This window comes from Lachancea thermotolerans (genome assembly GCF_000142805.1).
Source record: "Lachancea thermotolerans CBS 6340 chromosome B complete sequence".
Classification (NCBI taxonomy): domain Eukaryota; kingdom Fungi; phylum Ascomycota; class Saccharomycetes; order Saccharomycetales; family Saccharomycetaceae; genus Lachancea; species Lachancea thermotolerans.
Genome location: NC_013078.1, coordinates 815,020 through 835,007, shown reverse-complemented (window position 1 = coordinate 835,007; position 19,988 = coordinate 815,020). Strand labels below are relative to the sequence as shown.

The window sequence follows — 19,988 nt, the reverse complement described above, 5'->3', positions numbered from 1 at the left end:
ATTCATGAGTGGCCTAGAGGTTGATTAGCTGCACTTTTTATAAGGTTCTTTTACCTCTAGCTTCGATCTCTGCGTCGGCGAAATCAGGCCCTTGAACGCCGACATAAAGAGTGCTTACGAGATAGGAAAAAGGTCAGATTACATATCGTGACAGATGATTCCAAAGAACAAATGGGCTACGTGAGGCGCAACAGCATTGGAATAGGCGCGATTGAGCCCAACGTACTGGACTTACTTGAGAAACACTTAAGCGGCTCTTTATTCTCCCGTTTTAAATTGAGGCTCTAGCCGGTTTTATAGGTAAACGTTAAACTCCCATTTTATATGAGCGGCAAGAAGCGAAAGCCCCAGGTGATAGTCTCCTTGAATAATTAGCTAGAAAAGAAAGAAGTCAAACCTGCGAATTTCTCAGGGCCTAATGCGATCATCGTCCAGCAATGTCTACCTGTCGTATCTTATTATGAGGCTCCGGACTATATAAAGTAAGTGGTTCGTTAGTTCAATATGATAAGGTTATTCTTCCCAAAGATCCTTGTCCTTTTCTTCTATTTAATCTCGTGTTAGGCCTTGGGCCTAGTAGTACTTATAATTATAGATATGCAAGCTTAGAGCAAGCCTTATCATCTCTATTGTAGTTCCTTCTATGTTTCATGGCACTACCCTGTCGTAGGTTATTATGAGCTTCTGGATTATGATTAAGTTGGCGGTTAATAGCCTCTATACGGTCGCGATTATTCTTCTATCCGAGGATCCTTTTTCCTTTTCTTCTACTTAATCTCATACTGAGCCTTGGATGCAGTAGTACTTATAGTTATAGATCCGGAGACCTAGAGCAAGCCTCATTATCTCTAGTGTTCCTCATTATCTCTGATGTTGTTCCTTCGTTGTCTCAGAATATCCTTGTTCCATTATTGTTTTATGACATACCCAGTATTTACTCTCGTGCCTTCTATAATTTCTCAATTTCCAGCTCTTTACAATTGGGAGTTTGGCCGAGTGGTTAAGGCGTCAGATCCAGGTCCTGTTGTAAAACACAAGATATTCTGATATCTACGGATGCAAGGGTTCGAACCCCTTAGCTCTCATTATTTTTGACATTTGCTTTTCAGTCACGTGATAGAGTTACTGGGATATGAAATGGTATGTTGCGTTTGTATTTGATCTCAACCTGGCGATGACTGTTTTATTCTTTTCACACCCATTGTTATAATTCCTCACGCACAACATAACACAACTTTACCGGAACAAAAGGATAAATAAATGAACAAAACGAAACCGTGGACACAACCGCATGGTTAAGCTTCGATTCCTGCCTATTTTTGCATCGCCTATTAATTATATATATTTGAGTTAAGACCTGGCTAGCGCCTTGATCTTGTCTTCGCATTTGTTGATGCTATCACTACTGGCGTCAATTTTGGCAGCTAGGTACAAAAGTCGACTTTTGAACATCCTGTGTTCACTCACTTTTCCGAGTGATTTCAGTTCTTCTTCCCACTTTTGTATTCTTTTGGTTTCGAAATTGATGATCCGCAACAAATAACCTGTCTCAAGCACTGTAAAAAGTTCACTATCGTTAAGCAAATACCCAAACGCAGCTCTGTAAAGAGGCTTTGCCGGGCGAATATCCTTCAAAACCCCTCTATCTCTTGAAACAGTAATCAAGCCGTTTTTTTCCAGCTCCAGTAGCCCTGCTTCGGGCGCCGACTTGAAAAGAGGCCTGAAAACAACATTCTTAAATTCAACAACAGGCTCTTTACTCAACATTTCGATAAGTTCCCACGCTTGTGCGCTCTTAACCTGATCAACATTTTCAGCCAAAAATATCTGCGTTATCTGCTCAAGTGCCTGCTCCACCATTTTATCGAGAGCTTCCTTGGGGTTTTCGCCCGATTTGACCCTTCTCACAAACGCTTGAAGATCCAGCATCCTACCTCCAAGCGGTTCGAGAGACTCATCAAGCTCTCTTTTAATATCATCAGATAAGATAATCGGTTTACTTTTCTCCTGATCATCGTCTAGGGGCTCTGTGTGGTCAAGGGATGCGAGAACATAGGAACGGGCAGATTCTTTAGATGCATCTGATAAGATGAGAGTTTTGAACACCTGGTTAGGAAGAGAGTCGGCAAGCAATTGATTGGGAGAAACTGTCTCTGTTAGGAAAATGACATGCGCAATATTCATCTGAACTAACATGGCAGCCCAATCCGATAACTCTTTGTAAGCGAAACCATTCATTTCAGCTTTGTCATTAAAGCGATCGATGACAATTACAGGCTTCTTTTCAGGGTGCTGCTGTAGGTAATCTTCTTCTTTCATAGTGATGGCATCATCGCCCCTACCAACGATAGGGTGATATCCTTTCAAAGCAACTTGCCTTATTGCCATTAATGCTGTTGTTAGCATATTCCTAAACTGAGTTTCTTTACTCTCCGACAAACCAGTTTTTTGGCCGGTTAGTCCTTGGACCGCCAAATCCACGACGTTCGTGAATGAATTGATCCAGGGGAAGATAGGGAAATAGCCTATTTCAGCTGCAGCATTCATGAGAAATTTGGAATCTGTTCGTGACTTAATCAACTTGTCGCAGTCCAGATAAAGAACATTAGGTCTGTCATGCAAAGTGTGCTGGATGACAAGGTCGTGCTTTCCTGAGCCTCTGGGACCTCTAACAATGACAAAGGTGTTGTTGTTTTCTTCCAGCCACATTTTCAAATCGCTCACTTTTTCAATGCGTTCTTCCCATAGTTGCTTTTTGTTTGTCTCGACATTTTCAGATCCTATTAGACTCTTGAAAGATGATACCGTGAAGGAAGTTAGTTTAAAAAGTTCCTTGATAAGGTAGTTTTCTCTGGAAAAGGCGAACCTGTGAGTGATTTTCTGACGCACAGAGAACTCACGAATTGGGTCAAAAACCAATACAGCAACAATAGATAGCAAGGCAATCATCAAAGGTATAGCAATCCTTTGGTGGTTAACAAAAAAATCACGTATCATGTGTTCGTCAGCAAGTCTTTGATATTGCACATGAATAGTGCTGTTGTGCACCTCCATTCCAGAAACGCAATTCTTAGCACAAATAGCACCGCGATATGATCTGTACCTAAGTGTTGCAACTGTGTCCCCCTTTTTTGAAGGATATATATCAAGTATTGTACCGTAGCGCCTGAAAAGAGAGTAGATCTCCTCCTCGGTAAGAGGCTGACCTTCAAATTTAATCTTGATAACTGTGCTTGGTAATCTTCTTAAGTCTTCGATCCAAGGAGACCCCTTCACCGGAAAAGCAGCTGCTCTAGTTACAAACGAGAGGATAGATTTGGATGATTCTTTGGCAGTGTTTTGTTGGATTATCGAGTTCACTTGAGCTTTAGAGTAGTCTCTGGGGACCAGGAACGTCGCAAATACACCACCGTCCCGTTTAACAGGTATCGTGGACCTAAGCTCGAGGCCATGAATCGGGTTTCTTGGCGGGCTTGCGAATTCCATGATCTTTGAACGCACTGCATCCCTTGATTGATTCGTAAGGAGAATATTGTACCACTGAGTTGGACTCCAAAGGGATGTGGCTCTTGGGTATACATTATCGAAATAGATCAAAGTTTCTTCTTCGGTTTTATGTATAACACCAGTGTCCGTAGCGGTTGTTGATTCGCCAGCTTGTTCATCCTTTTCCTGAATCTCGGTGGAAACTTGTCTCTTTAAGGGCAGAAGGATATTAGGTTTCACTCGCCCGTATCTCACGGGTCTGAGGGATCTGCTAAGTAACGCCAGCATCTCTAAATGTCTTGAAACTCACCGGGCCATTATCATGTGGAACTGTAAAGAGTACTCCAAATTTAAGCTTATTGCAATGATATCATTTTCATTTTCCCTAAGTTCAATATACGGGTAACAATAACAATTAAATGAGGAGAAGATCATAGCCAGAAAGGTGTTCACGTGCTGTTTCTCAAGTATATGCGGATAACAAGCTGGCGCGCCTTTAACTAAACGAAAAAAACAGGTGACCCAACTCCGCCAATGTATGCGACGTGATATAATTGATAGCCAAGGACAGAGAGGTGCTGTATTTGGTTGCTGGCATCACCTTGTCATATTAACTTTTGTTGTAAAAAGGGCAGGCTAATCAACCAGTTTTAGTAGTATGGTTAATTTGTGAATGGGCCAGGCTGTTTCCGTCTCTGTGCAAGCATCTGCTGCATGTAATCAAGTGCCCCGGCCAGGAAAAAGCAGTTCAAAATTCATTTCCGTGAGCCGGGAACTACTTCGATTCTGCAGGCCTGTAATGGTTTGTGGCACTCTGAATATTTTCAAGCTTAATCGCTACAAAGTGCTTAATCTGTCCTCCCAGCATCTCAAAGCAGAACAGAGTTCGTGACCTTGACACTGTAAAATGTCTTTAGAACAATGGCATAAGGAAGACGGTAGTCTCGAAGGCGATGTATACAAAAGGATTTGCGTTGCAACGATTCAAGATCAGAAATTAATCAGATCGGTTCGTGTAGTATCGTTTACCGCAAGCCATAATAGGATGAAGCTGTTTGGTTCACCCAAAGTATGACTGGATTAATTTTGCCATTAGGAACAGGTATTTTACGGGCACAAAAAGAAAAATGGCACCGAACCAGAAGTATAGCTTTATCGTCCACATCTTTCGCTATTTTGTTAGAGAAATCCGATCCTTTGACTCTCTATAGGAGCCCAAAAACATGCCCATTTAGTCCCTGGCCGTAGTGTCTAACTTTTTGTACGGTACTGGGGACTGATAGCAGCCACTTTCTGTAACTGACAAGTAGGTGGGCTAAACTTTTCAAGTTTTGCTCAGCCAACACTACACAGTTGTTCCTGTATGCTGTTACCGCGACAAAACATGGCGTTAATACCACGACTATTGGATATACTGTCCAAGTTCAAGCACAGGCTCCCCCAACCGGCTTTCGAAAAACTTTACAGTTATTCATTTCAGCGCGAAACTCCAAATGATTAACATACGGAACACATTCAGACTCCGCCAGGGCAAATAGCAATTCGCGAGGCCCAATTTTGAAGTGCCCAACCGACGCCAGCAGAGCGAGTTCAGTTAGAACAATTGTACGCTTGAGCCTTCCTAGAAGCTCATCTTTTTAACTAAATTCTCTCGAGGAAACCGACTGTATCGATTAAACGACAGCATTTATCATGTGGTGTTGCAATAGGATGAGCATTATTTTGCGAGCACAGCTGTTCACCAGGGCCACGTCCTCGTCATTTCGTAAACAGTTATTTTGAAGTTTAAGGGGAGCTTCAATTGCGAACATATAGCTTTCTTGATGGTTAGGAACACTAAGTCAAGATCTAAATTAAATACCCAGAAAAGCTATTTCTCACCATTAGTCTTCAGGGGTGATAATGTCAGAGAAACCTGCTTTTCAGGAGAATGTTGGTGAACTAATCGACCTGGGAAAAGGGATCAGTGATGTGCTACCGGAGTTGGAATCACAAGAGACTGAATGTGAGGGAGCATTCACGTGGCATATCGGGAACTGGAGTCAATTGAAGCAGGACAAACATGTTTCTCCTCGCTTTAGGATAGGTGAATACGAGTGGGATGTGCTTCTGTTTCCACAAGGTAACCACAACAGCGGAATTTCGATGTATCTTGAGCCTCATCCAGAAGAAAAGTTCAACGAGGAGAAACAGTGCCTAGAGCCAACTGACCCAGATTGGCATGTGTGTGCACAGTTTGCTATCGGCATCTCTAAGCCAGGAGAAGATACAAAGTGCCAGCTTTTCAATGTTTCACATCACAGGTTCAGTGCTACTGACACAGATTGGGGCTTCGCTAACTATATTGAGCTAGAAAGTCTGAAAAGGCGCACCTCTTCCAAAAATTCAGGATTTCTATCAAATGGCCGACTGAACGTGTCAGTTTTTGTGAGAATTTTAAAAGACCCCACTGGAGTCTTATGGCATAATTTTATGAACTATGACTCTAAAAAGCTAACAGGCTTTATTGGACTAAAAAACCAAGGTGCGACATGTTACTTGAACTCCCTTCTCCAGTCGTACTTTTTTACCAAGCTCTTCAGAAAGATAGTTTATAAGATCCCTTCCGAAAACGAATCTCCTAATGACAGCGTTTTACTAGCGCTTCAGCGCTCTTTCTACCTCCTTCAAAAGTCTAATGAGACCTTAGACACATTGGAGCTAACGAGGTCATTTGGATGGGATACCGGCGATGCCTTCACCCAGCATGACGTTCAAGAACTGAATCGTATTTTAATGGACAGGCTTGAAACACGTATGAAGGGAACAGAAGTCGAAGGGGCACTGAACGAGCTTTTCGTTGGAAAAATGAAAAGTTACATTAGGTGCATCAACGTAGATTACGAATCCTCGCGGGTTGAAGACTTCTGGGACATACAGCTGAACGTCAAGAATTTAAAAGGGGTGCAAGAATCTTTTGACAATTATGTTGAGGTTGAAATAATGGATGGCGAAAATCAGTACGCAGCACAGGATTATGGGTTGCAAGATGCCAAGAAAGGTGTTGTGTTCGAAAGCTTTCCCTCTGTCCTTCATTTGCAACTGAAAAGGTTTGAATATGACTTCAACTACGACCAGTTGGTCAAAATCAATGATAGATATGAGTTTCCAGAAACTATTGACTTGTCTCCTTACCTTGATCCAGATGTTTTGAAAAAAAATCCTGGTCCTTGCGTTTACAATCTTCATGGAGTTTTAGTTCACTCCGGGGAGATTTCTGTCGGACACTATTACGCAATGATTAAACCAGATGTGGGGGACCAATGGTTTAGATTCGATGACGACAAAGTTTGGCGTGTTACCAAAGAGCAAGCTTTTGACGAAAACTTTGGTCATGAACCACTGCCAGATGACAAACTTAGATCATTGACCCGTGAGCAATACCAAAATTATCTGATAGCGCGCCAAACAAGTGCTTACATGCTTGTCTACATACGAGAGGATATGGAGAAAAACGTCCTTGAGGACGTGTCCGATACAGATGTCCCTCAACATATTGTGACCAGCATTGAGAAAGAATTAAAAGAGCGCGAACAAAAGCGCAAGGAGCTTGAAGAAATGCATTTGTACACTAAGGTCAATATTCATTCCATGAGCAATTTTGTGAACTATCAAGGATTTGATTTATCACCCAATGAGCGCTCGAAGTTATACAGTTCTGAACTGCATGATGAAAGTGAATATGCTTCTTCTCTGAAAATCTTGAAAACTACAAAACTTCGGGATGTTAAAAGCGAGATAAGCAGCAAATTGAATTTACCAAGAACGCATAGAGTTAACTATTGGATTATGAGTTATAGAAAGAATTACACACTGCGGCTCGATTCTATTCTTGCACCTGAACTCGACAGTTTATCGTTAGAGCAAGTTATACACAAAATGGGGATCTCGCGTGCAACTGCGATTGATTTTTTTGTTGAAGAGCCGTACTTGGAACTCGCATTTTTGAATGAGTTGCTCAAGGCCAATATAATTCCTCCTTCAAGACTTACATCGGAAAGCGTTCTCAAGATAAGAAAGGCTGCATACGAAGAGAATTTTCCTGAGTCCTCGAAATATCTAAGTTCTCCAGAAGAAGATTCCCCTAAAGTTCTAGTTTTTCTAAAAGTTTTTGATACCGAAGTTCGGCGTTTGGAAGGGTTTGCTCACACGCTTGTCAATAGAACTGATAAGGTTTCCAAACTGGTAGAGTTAGCAGGCCACTTCTGTTCTGTTAACACTACTGAATTTTTTTATGAAGAATTTCAGCCGGACACAATCGAACCAATCGAGAGGGAGATGCAATTTGTGGCATCAGAATTAGTAGATGGTGATATTCTTTCGTTCTCCACTACGCAATCTAGACAAAACCTTTCGTCTCAGCCCCCCTCTCTTCTAGAATACTATGACTATCTGAGGTACAGAATCAAAATAAGTCTTACGCGAACCGTTAACGCCGAAGAAGAGTACGTTGCTACTGATGAAAGCAATAACGATGGCCCCCTCGAATTGTGGATATCTGCCAAGGCAAGCTACCAAGAGCTTGCTCAAAAAATTTCACAAAGAACGGGAATAAGTGCACATTTCATTCGTACTTTTGCCATCTATGGGAACGGGCGCTTTGCTCTCAAGTGGGACTGCAAAATTTCGGACTTTTTGGTCAAAAATTACACTAGAGATTCCATACCGCCATTTGAATATGAGGTGCTATCAATTCCTTTGAAAGAATTTGAGCATCTCAGATCCATCAAGTTTTACTGGTTGAGTGACAGCTACGTCCACTACCAACTTTATGAATTTAGGATTGCGAACTCATGTACTATTGGTGAGTTTATGGATAAGCTGCAGCAGAGGTTGCACTTTGATGACGAGCAAAAGAGCAAAATATTGATATGGACAAACTGCGACTTCAAGTTTCAAGGTATATTGTCAGAAGAGAACGTGTTTGAAGAATTGAGCGAGTCATTTTTATTTTTCGGTCGAATTTTACCTGAGGAGCTAGCACTTGTGAAACAACTGGAAGCATCTTCACCAGAAAACATTGACTCGATGGATGAAACTGAAGAAGAAGATCTAAGTATTGTAACGAAAAGTGCAAACCCCACAGAAGGAAAGCTTGTGATAGTCATTCAATATTTCAAAGACCTAGACAACAGACATGGAATATCATTTTTGTTCAATTTGTTGCCCAATGAGAACTGCTTACAGACCTGGGACCGCTTGCACGCAAAGTTTGGACTAGGGCACAAAGAGTTCTCGAAGATCAAGCTTGGAATTACAGTAAGTTCCGAAGCTGGTCTAACATTCAAGTCCTTCCAGAACTTTACTGATCAAGAACTTAGCGAGATCATACTATTTGATGTTTTGAATAATTTGGACTATATCTGCATGGATCATCCAGATCGGACAAGGACCCAAACATATCATGATAGGCCTATGGTAATAAAAAACTAGACTTAATCTATGTAATTATAAAATTACAGTAGACCCAAAAGAACTGTGTGCCTTTATTTTAAGGAGCACCTTCTTCTAAGTTCAGTGCTGCTAATTTTTTCTTTCCATCCGTCTTCTTCCTTACCGCCAAGGACGTTAACAACATGTACTTTGAGTTCTTTCAGCCCTTTACTCCTTCTAGCGTTGTTGACAATCTGCCCCCCAGAAACGGTTTCTCTGCTGACAATCAAACTTTCTATTTCAGGAACAGCGCCCGTGGGGCCGCACACATCTCTCAATGCAACTATTTCGACTTTCAGTGATGGCTTGATTCTTGACAAAAAAGATCTAACGTTGCCTGATCTGGTTTCGTATGGTTCAAGCTGCTCACGGAACTGCTTTTTTTGCAATAGCTCTTGGTCTGTCACACCAATTATCAGCCTAGATACTGTTAAGAAAGCGGCAGCGCTCAAAAGAATTTTGTGGCCATCGTGCAGATGGTCAAAAGTTCCGCCAAGTGCACTCACCATGTAGAGTGGATCGTCTTTACTAGAATCTTGGCGTTCGTGCTCATTAACTTCTTTGAGAAGACGTACTTTCCTCAGTTCCTTATGTGGAAGTTGAACAACCTCATTTTTATCCGTAATCAGCAGATCCCATTTTTTGTCAACGTATGACGATAGATCTTGGTTGAATAACACATTAATAGGTGTATCATAGAGATCTTCTGCCAGCAGAGTCTCACGCGTGCCGCTGTAAAGCTTCCCTAAGACGTAGTCAAGGTAATCAACAGAGTGAATCTTTTCAACTATTATTATGTCCAAGGAAGAACCTTCTTTCACGAGGAGCGGTAGAATGTCTTCCAAGACACCGTCAAGCAAATTTTGGTCCGTTTCTTTGTAAGAACTGAGTGTTATGGCTACCGCTGGCATTTGTCTCTTTGTCCTTTAAAATTGTGATGACGAAGGATGATCACGAAAAATGCTTAATTTGAATTCTGAACAAATAGAACTCAAACAAGAACCACAACATGAGCCAAGAAGACCAAGATGTTGTTATACTCCAAAAAGAAAGCTGGGATCATCTCAAGAGTTACATAAAGCAGTGTTTTCGAAGTTTGACGAGATCCTCAGTTGTTGAAGAATACCGAAAATTATTCGCGGTTAATATTCTTTGGGGAGAGAGATTAGTTGTTTCTTCCGTTTTGCAAAAACAATCAGCAGGAGATTCTAGTGAGATACTGGCAGCATTAACAAGCTTGCTTAATGCACATATACCGCAACTTGGTGAGCTTTTAATCGAAGAAACTACATCTAGATTTCTCAATGCGTTTAAAACACATAATTCCAAAGGGTGCTATGCCATGGCTGCCTTGATAGCAGAACTCTTCAACTATGAGGTTCTTCACGAAATACTAATTCTTCAGATCCTTCACCTTTTGATGGAAGGTGTTAACGTGGACTCTGCGTGCCTTGCAATGTTTGTGCTAAGCAAATGCGGGCGACAACTGATGCTCGTGGCGAAAACAGCACACGATCTTGCGTTCGAAAGCTTGAGAAAGTTTTTCCAAGAGAACAAAGTTGAGAGGGCTGTTTACAGACGTTTTGAGGATTTGTTTGACCTCCGTAAAAGAAACTATCCTCAGCTTTCAAAAAGAATACATTTGCCTGACCACGAAACTGTAACCCACACTTTTCTACTAGATCTAGAGAGTAGTACTCCGTCATCAGACGAAAGCTTGGAAGAATTCAGATATGACCGAAATTTTATGGAAAAAGAATCTGAAATAGAGACACTAAGGTCAAAGCTTTTTGCCTTGGAAGGAACAGATGCTACTCCCGATGAACAAAGACCTGCTGAAGACAAAACGCAAAGCCGAGAATTAGAAATGAAAAAGAAAATCTATCTTACTTTGAAAGGCTCCTTGTCTGGAGATGAGGCGGCTCACAAAATTCTGAAGTACAAGTTTCCTGATTCCGAGAAGAAAGCAGTTGTTGATATATTGGTCACTGCTTGTTCGCAAGAAACGACTTATTCCAAATTTTATGGCATTGTCGCTGAAAGGCTGTGTTCAAGTCATAAAAGTTGGAAAGCGGCGTTCGGGCAATCTTTTCATGATAACTACTCAGCTGTTGATGAATTCCAAGCCAACCAGGTACGAAACATGGGGAAATTTTGGGGGCATATCTTAGCGTCTGACTATCTTGGTTTCGAAGTTTTTGAATCAGTTCACATGAATGCAAATGAGACAAGCTCGGCGGGAAGAGTTTACCTCAAATTTCTGTTTCAAGAACTCGTTTTGGACTTAAGCATCGACACCCTGCAGGCGCGTTTAGACGAACCGTATATTCAGCCTTTCTTGGTCAACCTTTTTCCAAAAGACGATGCAGAGAAAAGTAGGTTTTCAATCAATTATTTTACGGCTATAGGTCTTGGTCGGTTGACAGAAGGCATGCGACAAGCGCTTGCAGATATGGAGAAAAAAGTGGTAGCTTTACAAGACACAGAGGCAGAGTCAGGATCCTCTTTGTTTAGCAGACGGGGATCTTCATCGAGCCCAAAAACCAAAGCATATATCCAAGGTGAACGGGCCAGCAGCGAGACTGATAATTCACATTCGTTAGAACGTAGTTATAGAAGACCCCAGGATGAAGAGTTCTCGCAAACCCGATATTCAGAGAGTCTCACACGTTCAAGAACATCGGTTCGGAGAAGATCGAGGACCCCTACGAGGCGGAGATCGAGGACCCCTACGAGGCGGAGATCGAGGACCCCTGCGAGGCGAAGATCTCGATCACCCAACACTCGTTTCGGGCCATAATGAGACAAGTTAATCCAATCACTAAAACTCCATGCTATTACCAGGATACAGAGCAGCAGCTTCCGCAAGCTTCAGAAAACCATGTTTAAAAATAATATATAGCTGTCATTTTGACATTAAAGAGGGTATTGCGAACCAAAAAGTTCCTGAAGACCTTCATCAAGGACATTGATGAGCTCCAAAAAAATAAACCTTGAATTGAATAATAAGAGTTAGGGCAAGAATTGGCAGAGGCCTTACTTAAGGCAAAGTTCTTAGTCGGAGAAGATACCCCAGTACTTCTCACAACCGTAGGCACCATCAGCCTTCCAGTAGTCGTTGAAAGCGGTGAAAAGAATGACAGAGTTACCGCAGACAGATTTAATGGAGGAGATAGCGGACTTCTGGTTTTCCTTGGAAGCAACAGCCTTGCCCAAGGTTTGACCAACGGATGGCCAGCCAGATTCAGTGATCAAAACGTTTTTGTTACCCTGGCAAGCACCCCAGACTCTCTCGATCTGTTCCATGACCCAGGTACCGGAGTCTTCAGCGGCGGTGTTGTAGTCAAAGTAGGCGTGGGCGTTGACGGCCATGAAGTCGGAGTGGTCACACAAGCCTGGGTTGTTAATGACAGCGATGAAAGTGTCGACAGACACGACTGGACCATTGTAGCCTGCGGCGGTCAAATGAGTTCTACCCTCCTCGACGTAAGAGCCAACCTGGGAAACGGTGGCCTCACCGCCGTTAACCAGCTCGTTACCGATGGAAACAGCGTAGACGTCGTCCCAGGAACCGTAAGAGTTGATGGCATCCTTGATGGCGTTAACACCGTCCTCGATAGCGTTGACGTAATAGACACCCAAGAACAACTTTTGGTTGGAGGACTTGCCCTGCAAGACAGCGCTAACCTGGTCACAGTCGACACCGTACAATCTGATGATGTCGAAACCGGACAGCTGGCTCAGCTCAGAAGCGATCTGGGAAGAGCTCTTACAGGAGCCGGAGTCGCTGTAAGGAGAGTAGGTGATACCCTTGGCACCACCGGAGCCCACGGAGCTGGAGGCGGTAGAAGAGGCCTGAGAGCTCGAAGAGCTAGCGGAGCTCGAGGCGGAAGCAGAGCTAGAGGCGGAGGCAGAGCTCGAGGCAGCAGCAGAGTTGGACGCAACAGAAGTGCTCGAGGCGGCAGAGCTCGAGGAAGACGACTCAGACACGGTCGAGGTCGCCTCGCTAGGAACGGCAGCGACGCCTCTGGAAACCTCGGACAAGGACGAGGTCTGAGTGGCGGCTTGCTGTGCGAGCGTGTTGGACGCGTCCAGAGACACGGTGGTCGACGCACCGCCAATCTGCTGAGGAGCGGTACCGTAGACGGTCGTGGTCTGCACGTTGGTCACGTACGCGACAGCGCGCTTGTGCTCGGCGTGCTCATGGCCGAGGGGCGACGCCAGCGACGCGCCGATCATCGACGCGGAAGACAGAACTTGGGAGAAACGCATGTTTGGGCTTTAACTTAAAGAGAGGGAAACCAGGCACAGATTTGCTGGAACGAGAGACACACTAGACGCGAAGACTAGACGGAAGTTTAAAAGGAAAGGAAAGACTGATAGTTGGACTTCTTGTGCTTCTGGTGAGCTAAAACAAGTTAAGTTCCGACCTCAAGTGCGAACAAACTGACAATCTCCTCTTAAGAAATACGCTTTTCCTCCGAAACCACCATGTTTTATCACTTCGGAAATTCCCTCTCGCGCTCTCGCGTCTGTCTCCCGCATCTTACTCGACTTTAGCTGCACAACGAAACTTTACTGCGCGTGTTCTACGCCATGGAACAGGCACGTTCCATGGGATTCACCCACAAAAATTTTTTCTTATGTCGTGTTACCACGTTGTTCTCGATCTTCAGCTCAAAACAAGACCTTCGCGCCCGATGAAATTTACCAGATCAGGAAAGAGTACACAGATCGCACCGTGAATCGCACACCGCATGGTGGAAACGCAAGAGTTGCAGTATGAGAGTAGCAGGGCGTAATAGGGCGTAACAAGGCGCAGGTGAGCACAGGTTTGCGCAGGTTCGCGCCCAGAAGAAGGTGCACAAGGGGAGCGCTCACAGGTAAGCTTGCCAGATCCGGTATGATACGGGAAGATCCTTTCACGTGACTCGCAGCGATAGTGTTTCGTGAAGCGCGATAGCAGAGAATGCGGCGCTGCGATGACATTCGTTAACTATGACTTCCTAACGCGGTTGGCGTGGCTTACGCGACGGGCGCGATGAACGTGACAGGTGCGGTGTAAGTGCGATACGAGCGCGTTATGAGCGCGGTATGAGCAGAAGCAGGATTCTTGATTTCGCGCCGGCAGTGCAGGCGTGTGAACGTTTGTTTCTGGCCCGGCAGTGCGGGTTCGGCGTATTCGGGGCGGGTGGGGTATGTGTTTCATCATACGGGAGGCGAAAAGTTGTTTGAGGCATTCAAAACAATAAATTTCGCGTAATTATCCGATGGAAGGCGGCTTGGCAAGAGCGGGTAGAATGCTGATTCAGCAGGTATTCAGACACGCGCCCACGCCCCGCACGTGAAGTTTGGCCGTTTTTGTGTCAGGTCAGCAATGTGTCTCTATACGGCGACGTAGCCACCCCTAATTCTTTTTGTGGAGCTGGCGGCTATTTAGAAATTGGTACAAAAGCGAACAATTGCAGCCCCTTGAAATCTTATGTTCTTGTTCACGCGCCCACATCTGCAAGTTTGAGATGGAAGACGAGCAGTTCTCTGCGTGGTATCATGACGGCGAGGCGCCGGTTACCAGAACCGAACTCCGGGACATCTTCGACGATCTGGCGCGCAAGTTTGGGTTCCAGCAATCGTCGAAGGAAAACATGCAGCAGCATATGCTAGCGCAGCTTGACTCGCGGGCGCGGCGCTCCAGTGCAAGGACCGCGCTAACATCTCTTCACGCGTCGTACATCGGAGGCGACGAAGCGAATTTCAAAAAGTGGTATTTTGCCGCGCAGCTCGATCTGGATGAGGAGATCGGGTTCCAAAACTTAAAGCTGCACGGAAAAGCGCGCAAGCGCAATCTCAAGCACGCTAAGGAGCGCGGGGTGTCCATCGAAGAGCAAATCCGCTTGTGGAAGGAGCAGGAAGAGGAGTTCGCGAATAGCCACCCGAAGCTACCCTTCACGCAGACCCAGCCCAAAATCAACGAGAGTTTTGCAACTGCAGACTACAAGTGGAAGCTGCGGATGCGCGACCTGGAGCCTGGCCAGATGGCCCGGCAGCTTGCGCTGTATTTTTTGTGCTGGGGAGAGGCAAACCAGATTCGGTTCACTCCTGAGTGTCTGTGTTTCATTTTCAAGTGCGCCCTGGACCACGATGTGAGTGAAGCGGACGTATGCCAGGCTAGTAAGCCTGAGTTCTCCTACCTCGATGACATAATAACGCCGCTTTACCGCTTCCTGCGCTCCCAAGTATATCACGTGGACGAAACCAATGGCAAGATGACTAGACTCGAAAAAGATCATAAGGACATCATCGGCTATGATGACGTGAACCAGCTTTTTTGGTACCCCGAGGGCATCGAGAGGCTGGTTCTTGAATCGGGGGAGCGCCTGATTGACAAGCCGTCGCACGAGAGATACTTGAGTCTAAAAGATGTCCTGTGGTCCAAGGCTTTCTACAAAACCTACAAAGAAACCAGAACGTGGATGCATTGCGCAACAAACTTCAATCGCATATGGATAATTCACCTTTCTACGTTCTGGTTCTTTACCTCATTCAACGCGCCAACGCTGTACACTAAGGACTACGTTCAGCTCCTCAATAACCCACCTACACGGCAGGCGAGGTTGTCTGCAGTTGCATTGGGCGGTACCTTAACGTGTATCATCCAGATAGTAGCCACGCTATTTGAATGGAGTTTTGTACCAAGGAAGTGGCCTGGTGGCCAGCATCTGACCCGACGCATGATAGCGCTATTGGTCTGCTTGGCAATCAATTTTGCGCCGTCTGTTTACGTTTTTGGGTTTTTCGATTTGGATGTTCACTCAACTTACGCATACACAGCATCGATAATTCAGCTCATAATTGCGATTGTGACAACATTTTTCTTCGCCATAAGGCCCTTAGGGGGGCTGTTTGAATCGTACCTGTTCAAAGGTCGCAAAAAAAGAAGATACACATCTTCTCAGACTTTCACGGCACAATTTCCTAAGCTCATGGGTAGAAGTCGGTGGTTTTCGTGGGGCCTGTGGTTTTTTGTTTTCCTCGGAAAGTTCATAGAATCATATTTCTTCTTGACCCTATCTCTGCGAGATCCCATTCGAGTTCTTTCTATCATGGATATGAGTAGGTGCAATGGAGACTCATTACTGGGATCGCATCTCTGCCGCTTGCAGCCCAAGATTACACTAATAATCATGATACTGACCGACCTCGTGTTATTTTTTCTGGATACTTACCTTTGGTACATCATATGCAACTGCATATTCTCAATAATATTGTCGTTTTCTCTCGGAACATCGATCTTGACGCCCTGGAAGAATATTTACTCCAGACTTCCAAAGCGGATTCATTCTAAAATTCTAGCAACTTCAGAAATGGATGTCAAATACAAGCCCAAAATTCTTGTATCTCAGATTTGGAACGCGATGATAATATCGATGTATCGTGAGCACCTCCTTTCAATTGAGCATGTTCAAAGGCTTTTATATCAACAAGTGGATTCTGCAAACATGAATAAAAGAACCTTGAAGTCTCCTACTTTCTTTGTTGCCCAAGACGATTCAACTTTCAAGTCCATGGACTTTTTTCCAGAAAACTCAGAGGCAGAAAGAAGAATCTCCTTTTTTGCACAGTCTTTGTCAACACCCATCTCTGAGCCTATTCCAGTTGAGTGCATGCCGACATTCACCGTTCTCATTCCTCATTACTCTGAAAAGATTCTGTTGAGCTTGAAAGAGATTATAAAAGAGGAATCTACCAAGTCTCGGATAACCCTATTGGAGTATTTGAAGTACCTCTACCCAACTGAGTGGGAGTGCTTTGTTCGTGATACCAAATTGATAGCAGTGGAAAACTGCTCAATTAATAATGATCAAGGCGAGAGCGAAAGTGAGGTTCTGAAGGAAGGACTGTTAGGAGTCTCGAAAGAATATGACGACAGATCAAAATTTTTCCAAGCTAAGATCGAAGATTTGCCTTATCATTGCATGGGTTTCACTAACTCAGACCCTGAGTATACCCTGAGAACAAGAATTTGGGCCTCTTTACGTTTTCAGACACTTTATAGAACGGTCTCTGGTTTTATGAACTATTCGAAAGCTATAAAACTTCTCTACAGGATAGAGAACCCCACTATTATACAAAAATATGGTGCTGATTTTGAATTGCTCGAAGAGGAACTAGATCGGCTCTCAAGAGAAAAATTCAGGATGGTAGTTGCAATGCAACGGTTGAAGAAATTTGATAGACATGAGAGAGAAGCCGCGGAATTCTTACTTAAGGCTTACCCAGATATGTGCATTTCGTACCTTGAAGAGGTTCCCCAGGAAAACGGCGAGGCAATATTTTATTCTTGTTTAATCGATGGTCACTGCGATTTCGAAGATACAACCGGAGAAAGAAAACCTCAATTCAAAATACGTCTTTCTGGAAACCCTATTCTCGGAGACGGTAAATCCGACAATCAAAATCACTCTCTGATATTCTACCGCGGGGAGTACATTCAGGTGATAGACGCAAATCAAGACAACTATCTTGAAGAATGTCTCAAGATCAGATCTATTTTGGGTGAATTCGAAGAACTTGATTTAGACCAAAGCATGCCATATATTCCTGGCGTTGATTCCGGAGGCGATGCACCCATCGCGATTGTTGGCGCTCGGGAATACATTTTCTCTGAAAACATAGGGGTCTTAGGGGATATAGCTGCTGGAAAAGAGCAAACCTTTGGAACTTTGTTTGCTAGGACTTTGGCAGAAATCGGGGGAAAACTTCACTATGGACATCCAGACTTTTTGAATGGTATTTTCATGACTACAAGGGGGGGAATTTCAAAAGCTCAAAAGGGATTGCATTTAAATGAAGACATTTATGCGGGAATGACAGCAGTGTGTCGTGGAGGCAGGATAAAACATAGCGATTACTATCAATGCGGAAAAGGAAGGGATTTAGGGTTCGGATCAATTATGAACTTCACCACCAAAATAGGAGCAGGAATGGGCGAACAGTTATTATCTCGAGAGTATTATTATCTAGGAACTCAGCTACCCATTGATCGTTTCCTTTCCTTTTTTTATGCGCATGCGGGGTTTCACTTAAACAACCTTTTCATAACAATGTCGGTACAGATTTTCTTTATCCTACTCATCAATCTGGGATCACTCAATCATGAAGTTATTCGGTGCGAGTACAATAAAGACCTTCCAATAACAGATCTGGAGAGGCCAATTGGATGTTACAACATTTTGCCAGTTTTGCATTGGGTGAACATCTTTGTGCTGTCCATTTTTATTGTTTTCTTTATCGCTTTTGCTCCTCTATTGATCCAAGAACTGTTAGAAAAGGGCGCTTGGAAGGCATTTTCTAGACTAATTCACCATTTGTTTTCGCTCGCTCCACTTTTCGAGGTTTTTGTCTGCCAAATTTACGCAAGGTCACTTCTCACAAATGTAACATTCGGTGGTGCCAAATACATATCGACAGGGAGAGGATTTGCCATTACAAGACTCGACTTCCCTGAGCTGTACTCAAAATTCGCTAATACATCAATTTACGCGGGGTCAAAAATATTTTTGATGCTCTTGTTTGCTACAGTTTCGATGTGGCAGCCCGCACTATTGTGGTTCTGGATAACGGTGGTCTCCATGTGTTTAGCGCCCTTTCTTTTCAATCCACATCAGTTTGCATTCACTGACTTTTTTGTGGACTACAGAAATTTCATCCACTGGCTTTCTCGGGGAAATTCAAAATATGAAAGGAAGTCATGGATTGAGCATGTGAGAAGTTCCCGAGCAGTCTTCACAGGCTATAAACGCAAAATCGTTGGTGACATATCTGAAGAAAGCGCTTCTGAAACAAGAAGAGCACAAATTTCAGACGTTTTTGCTGCCGAAGTCATCATTCCTTTGCTCACTGCCGGCCTCAGCTTCACTGCATACACATTCATCAATGCACAAACCGGCGTACCTTCAGCTACAGCCACAAGCGCGGTCATACGACTTGGAATTGTAACCTTTTTGCCAATCTTTGTCAATTTCATTGTTTTGTTTGTATGCTTTCAGCTGTCTTTTTTTGCAGCTCCACTGCTGTCTCTGTGCTGTAAAAAAGTTGGAGCCACCATTGCTGCAATTGTCCATGGTTTTGCCGTTGTAATATATCTCATTACTTTTGAAGTTATGTGGTGTCTCGAAGGCTGGAGCTTCACAAGGGCTCTCACGCTCCTCATCGCCTGCATCAGCATTCAGAACTTTGTCTTCAAGGTCATCACAATATTCTTTTTGACTCGCGAGTACAGAAACAATAAATCTCAGCTGGCCTGGTGGTCTGGAAAATGGTTCACCACCGGGATCGGTTGGATTGCCGTCCTTCAACCTTCTAGGGAGCTGTTTGTCAAAACCATAGAGTGCAGCTTGTTCGCCGGCGACTTCATTTTAGGGCATTTGATTTTGTTTGTCCAGCTTCCTCTTGTGTTCACACCTTTTGTAAATTATTGGCATTCAATGATGTTGTTTTGGATGAAACCAAAAAGCTTAATATCCAACAAGCTTGCCTATACAAAGAAACAGAAACTTCGAAGGAGGCGCATTGTACAAAAATATCTTCCAATCCACTGCCTTATTCTATTTTTGTTCATAGGGCTCCTTGTGGCCCCATTCTACACCGCGAAGAACCTTCCACTGGGTCCTGACACTTTTAAGAATTCGTTCTTGGATGGACTCATTCAGCCAAAGAGCCAGGACAACAATGACACTGGAACACGGGCTCCTTCTTACATTCTTACTACGACTCCTCCGATGCCAGTGTTTAGAACTGTTCGCTAGCCGATCTGCACCGCCGCTTCCATTTGGTACTAGCGCGTTACGTAATAATATCGAACCCCGCCTACGTGGCGGGCGCAGAACATAAAAAGAAACCCTTACAAAAGCAAAGTGCCTACGGTCGATCTATGAATCCTTTGGGAGTTGCCTGAGTACAAAGTGTCTGACGTGCCTGGTCTAGAAGCAGACGTTGACTGTTATTCTTTGCCGTATGAGGTAAATTTT

The 19,988-nt window shown here is 43.9% G+C and overlaps 6 protein-coding genes and 1 non-coding gene across 7 annotated transcripts, besides 1 other annotated feature; 4 read left to right on the top strand and 3 right to left on the bottom strand.

Moving 5' to 3' along the window:
- The first annotated feature begins 662 nt into the window (after window positions 1-662).
- Window positions 663-924: a long terminal repeat.
- Window positions 925-982: 58 nt separating this feature from the next.
- On the top strand, window positions 983-1,085 carry KLTH0B09988r. Its single transcript has 2 exons — window positions 983-1,019; window positions 1,042-1,085. It is a non-coding gene; the product is annotated as a tRNA-Leu (tRNA).
- A 265-nt stretch (window positions 1,086-1,350) lies between these two features.
- Window positions 1,351-3,774, bottom strand: YME2 (Yme2p; the record flags this gene model as incomplete). Its single annotated transcript, XM_002552174.1, has 1 exon — window positions 1,351-3,774. The coding sequence occupies one exon, from the start codon at window positions 3,772-3,774 to the stop codon at window positions 1,351-1,353; it is 2,424 nt and encodes an 807-aa protein (XP_002552220.1).
- A 1,614-nt stretch (window positions 3,775-5,388) lies between these two features.
- On the top strand, window positions 5,389-8,958 carry UBP15 (ubiquitin-specific protease UBP15; the record flags this gene model as incomplete). Its single annotated transcript, XM_002552173.1, has 1 exon — window positions 5,389-8,958. One exon carries the CDS (start codon window positions 5,389-5,391, stop codon window positions 8,956-8,958), a length of 3,570 nt encoding a protein of 1,189 aa, XP_002552219.1.
- Window positions 8,959-9,011: 53 nt separating this feature from the next.
- Window positions 9,012-9,869, bottom strand: CAB4 (putative pantetheine-phosphate adenylyltransferase; the record flags this gene model as incomplete). The annotated part of the gene is made up of 1 exon (XM_002552172.1): window positions 9,012-9,869. The coding sequence occupies one exon, from the start codon at window positions 9,867-9,869 to the stop codon at window positions 9,012-9,014; it is 858 nt and encodes a 285-aa protein (XP_002552218.1).
- Window positions 9,870-9,967: 98 nt separating this feature from the next.
- CWC22 (U2-type spliceosomal complex subunit CWC22) lies at window positions 9,968-11,758 on the top strand (the record flags this gene model as incomplete). The annotated part of the gene is made up of 1 exon (XM_002552171.1): window positions 9,968-11,758. One exon carries the CDS (start codon window positions 9,968-9,970, stop codon window positions 11,756-11,758), a length of 1,791 nt encoding a protein of 596 aa, XP_002552217.1.
- Window positions 11,759-12,012: 254 nt separating this feature from the next.
- SCW10 (putative family 17 glucosidase) lies at window positions 12,013-13,230 on the bottom strand (the record flags this gene model as incomplete). The annotated part of the gene is made up of 1 exon (XM_002552170.1): window positions 12,013-13,230. The coding sequence occupies one exon, from the start codon at window positions 13,228-13,230 to the stop codon at window positions 12,013-12,015; it is 1,218 nt and encodes a 405-aa protein (XP_002552216.1).
- A 1,247-nt stretch (window positions 13,231-14,477) lies between these two features.
- Window positions 14,478-19,766, top strand: FKS3 (putative 1,3-beta-D-glucan synthase; the record flags this gene model as incomplete). Its single annotated transcript, XM_002552169.1, has 1 exon — window positions 14,478-19,766. The coding sequence occupies one exon, from the start codon at window positions 14,478-14,480 to the stop codon at window positions 19,764-19,766; it is 5,289 nt and encodes a 1,762-aa protein (XP_002552215.1).
- Between the last annotated feature and the right edge of the window lie 222 nt (window positions 19,767-19,988).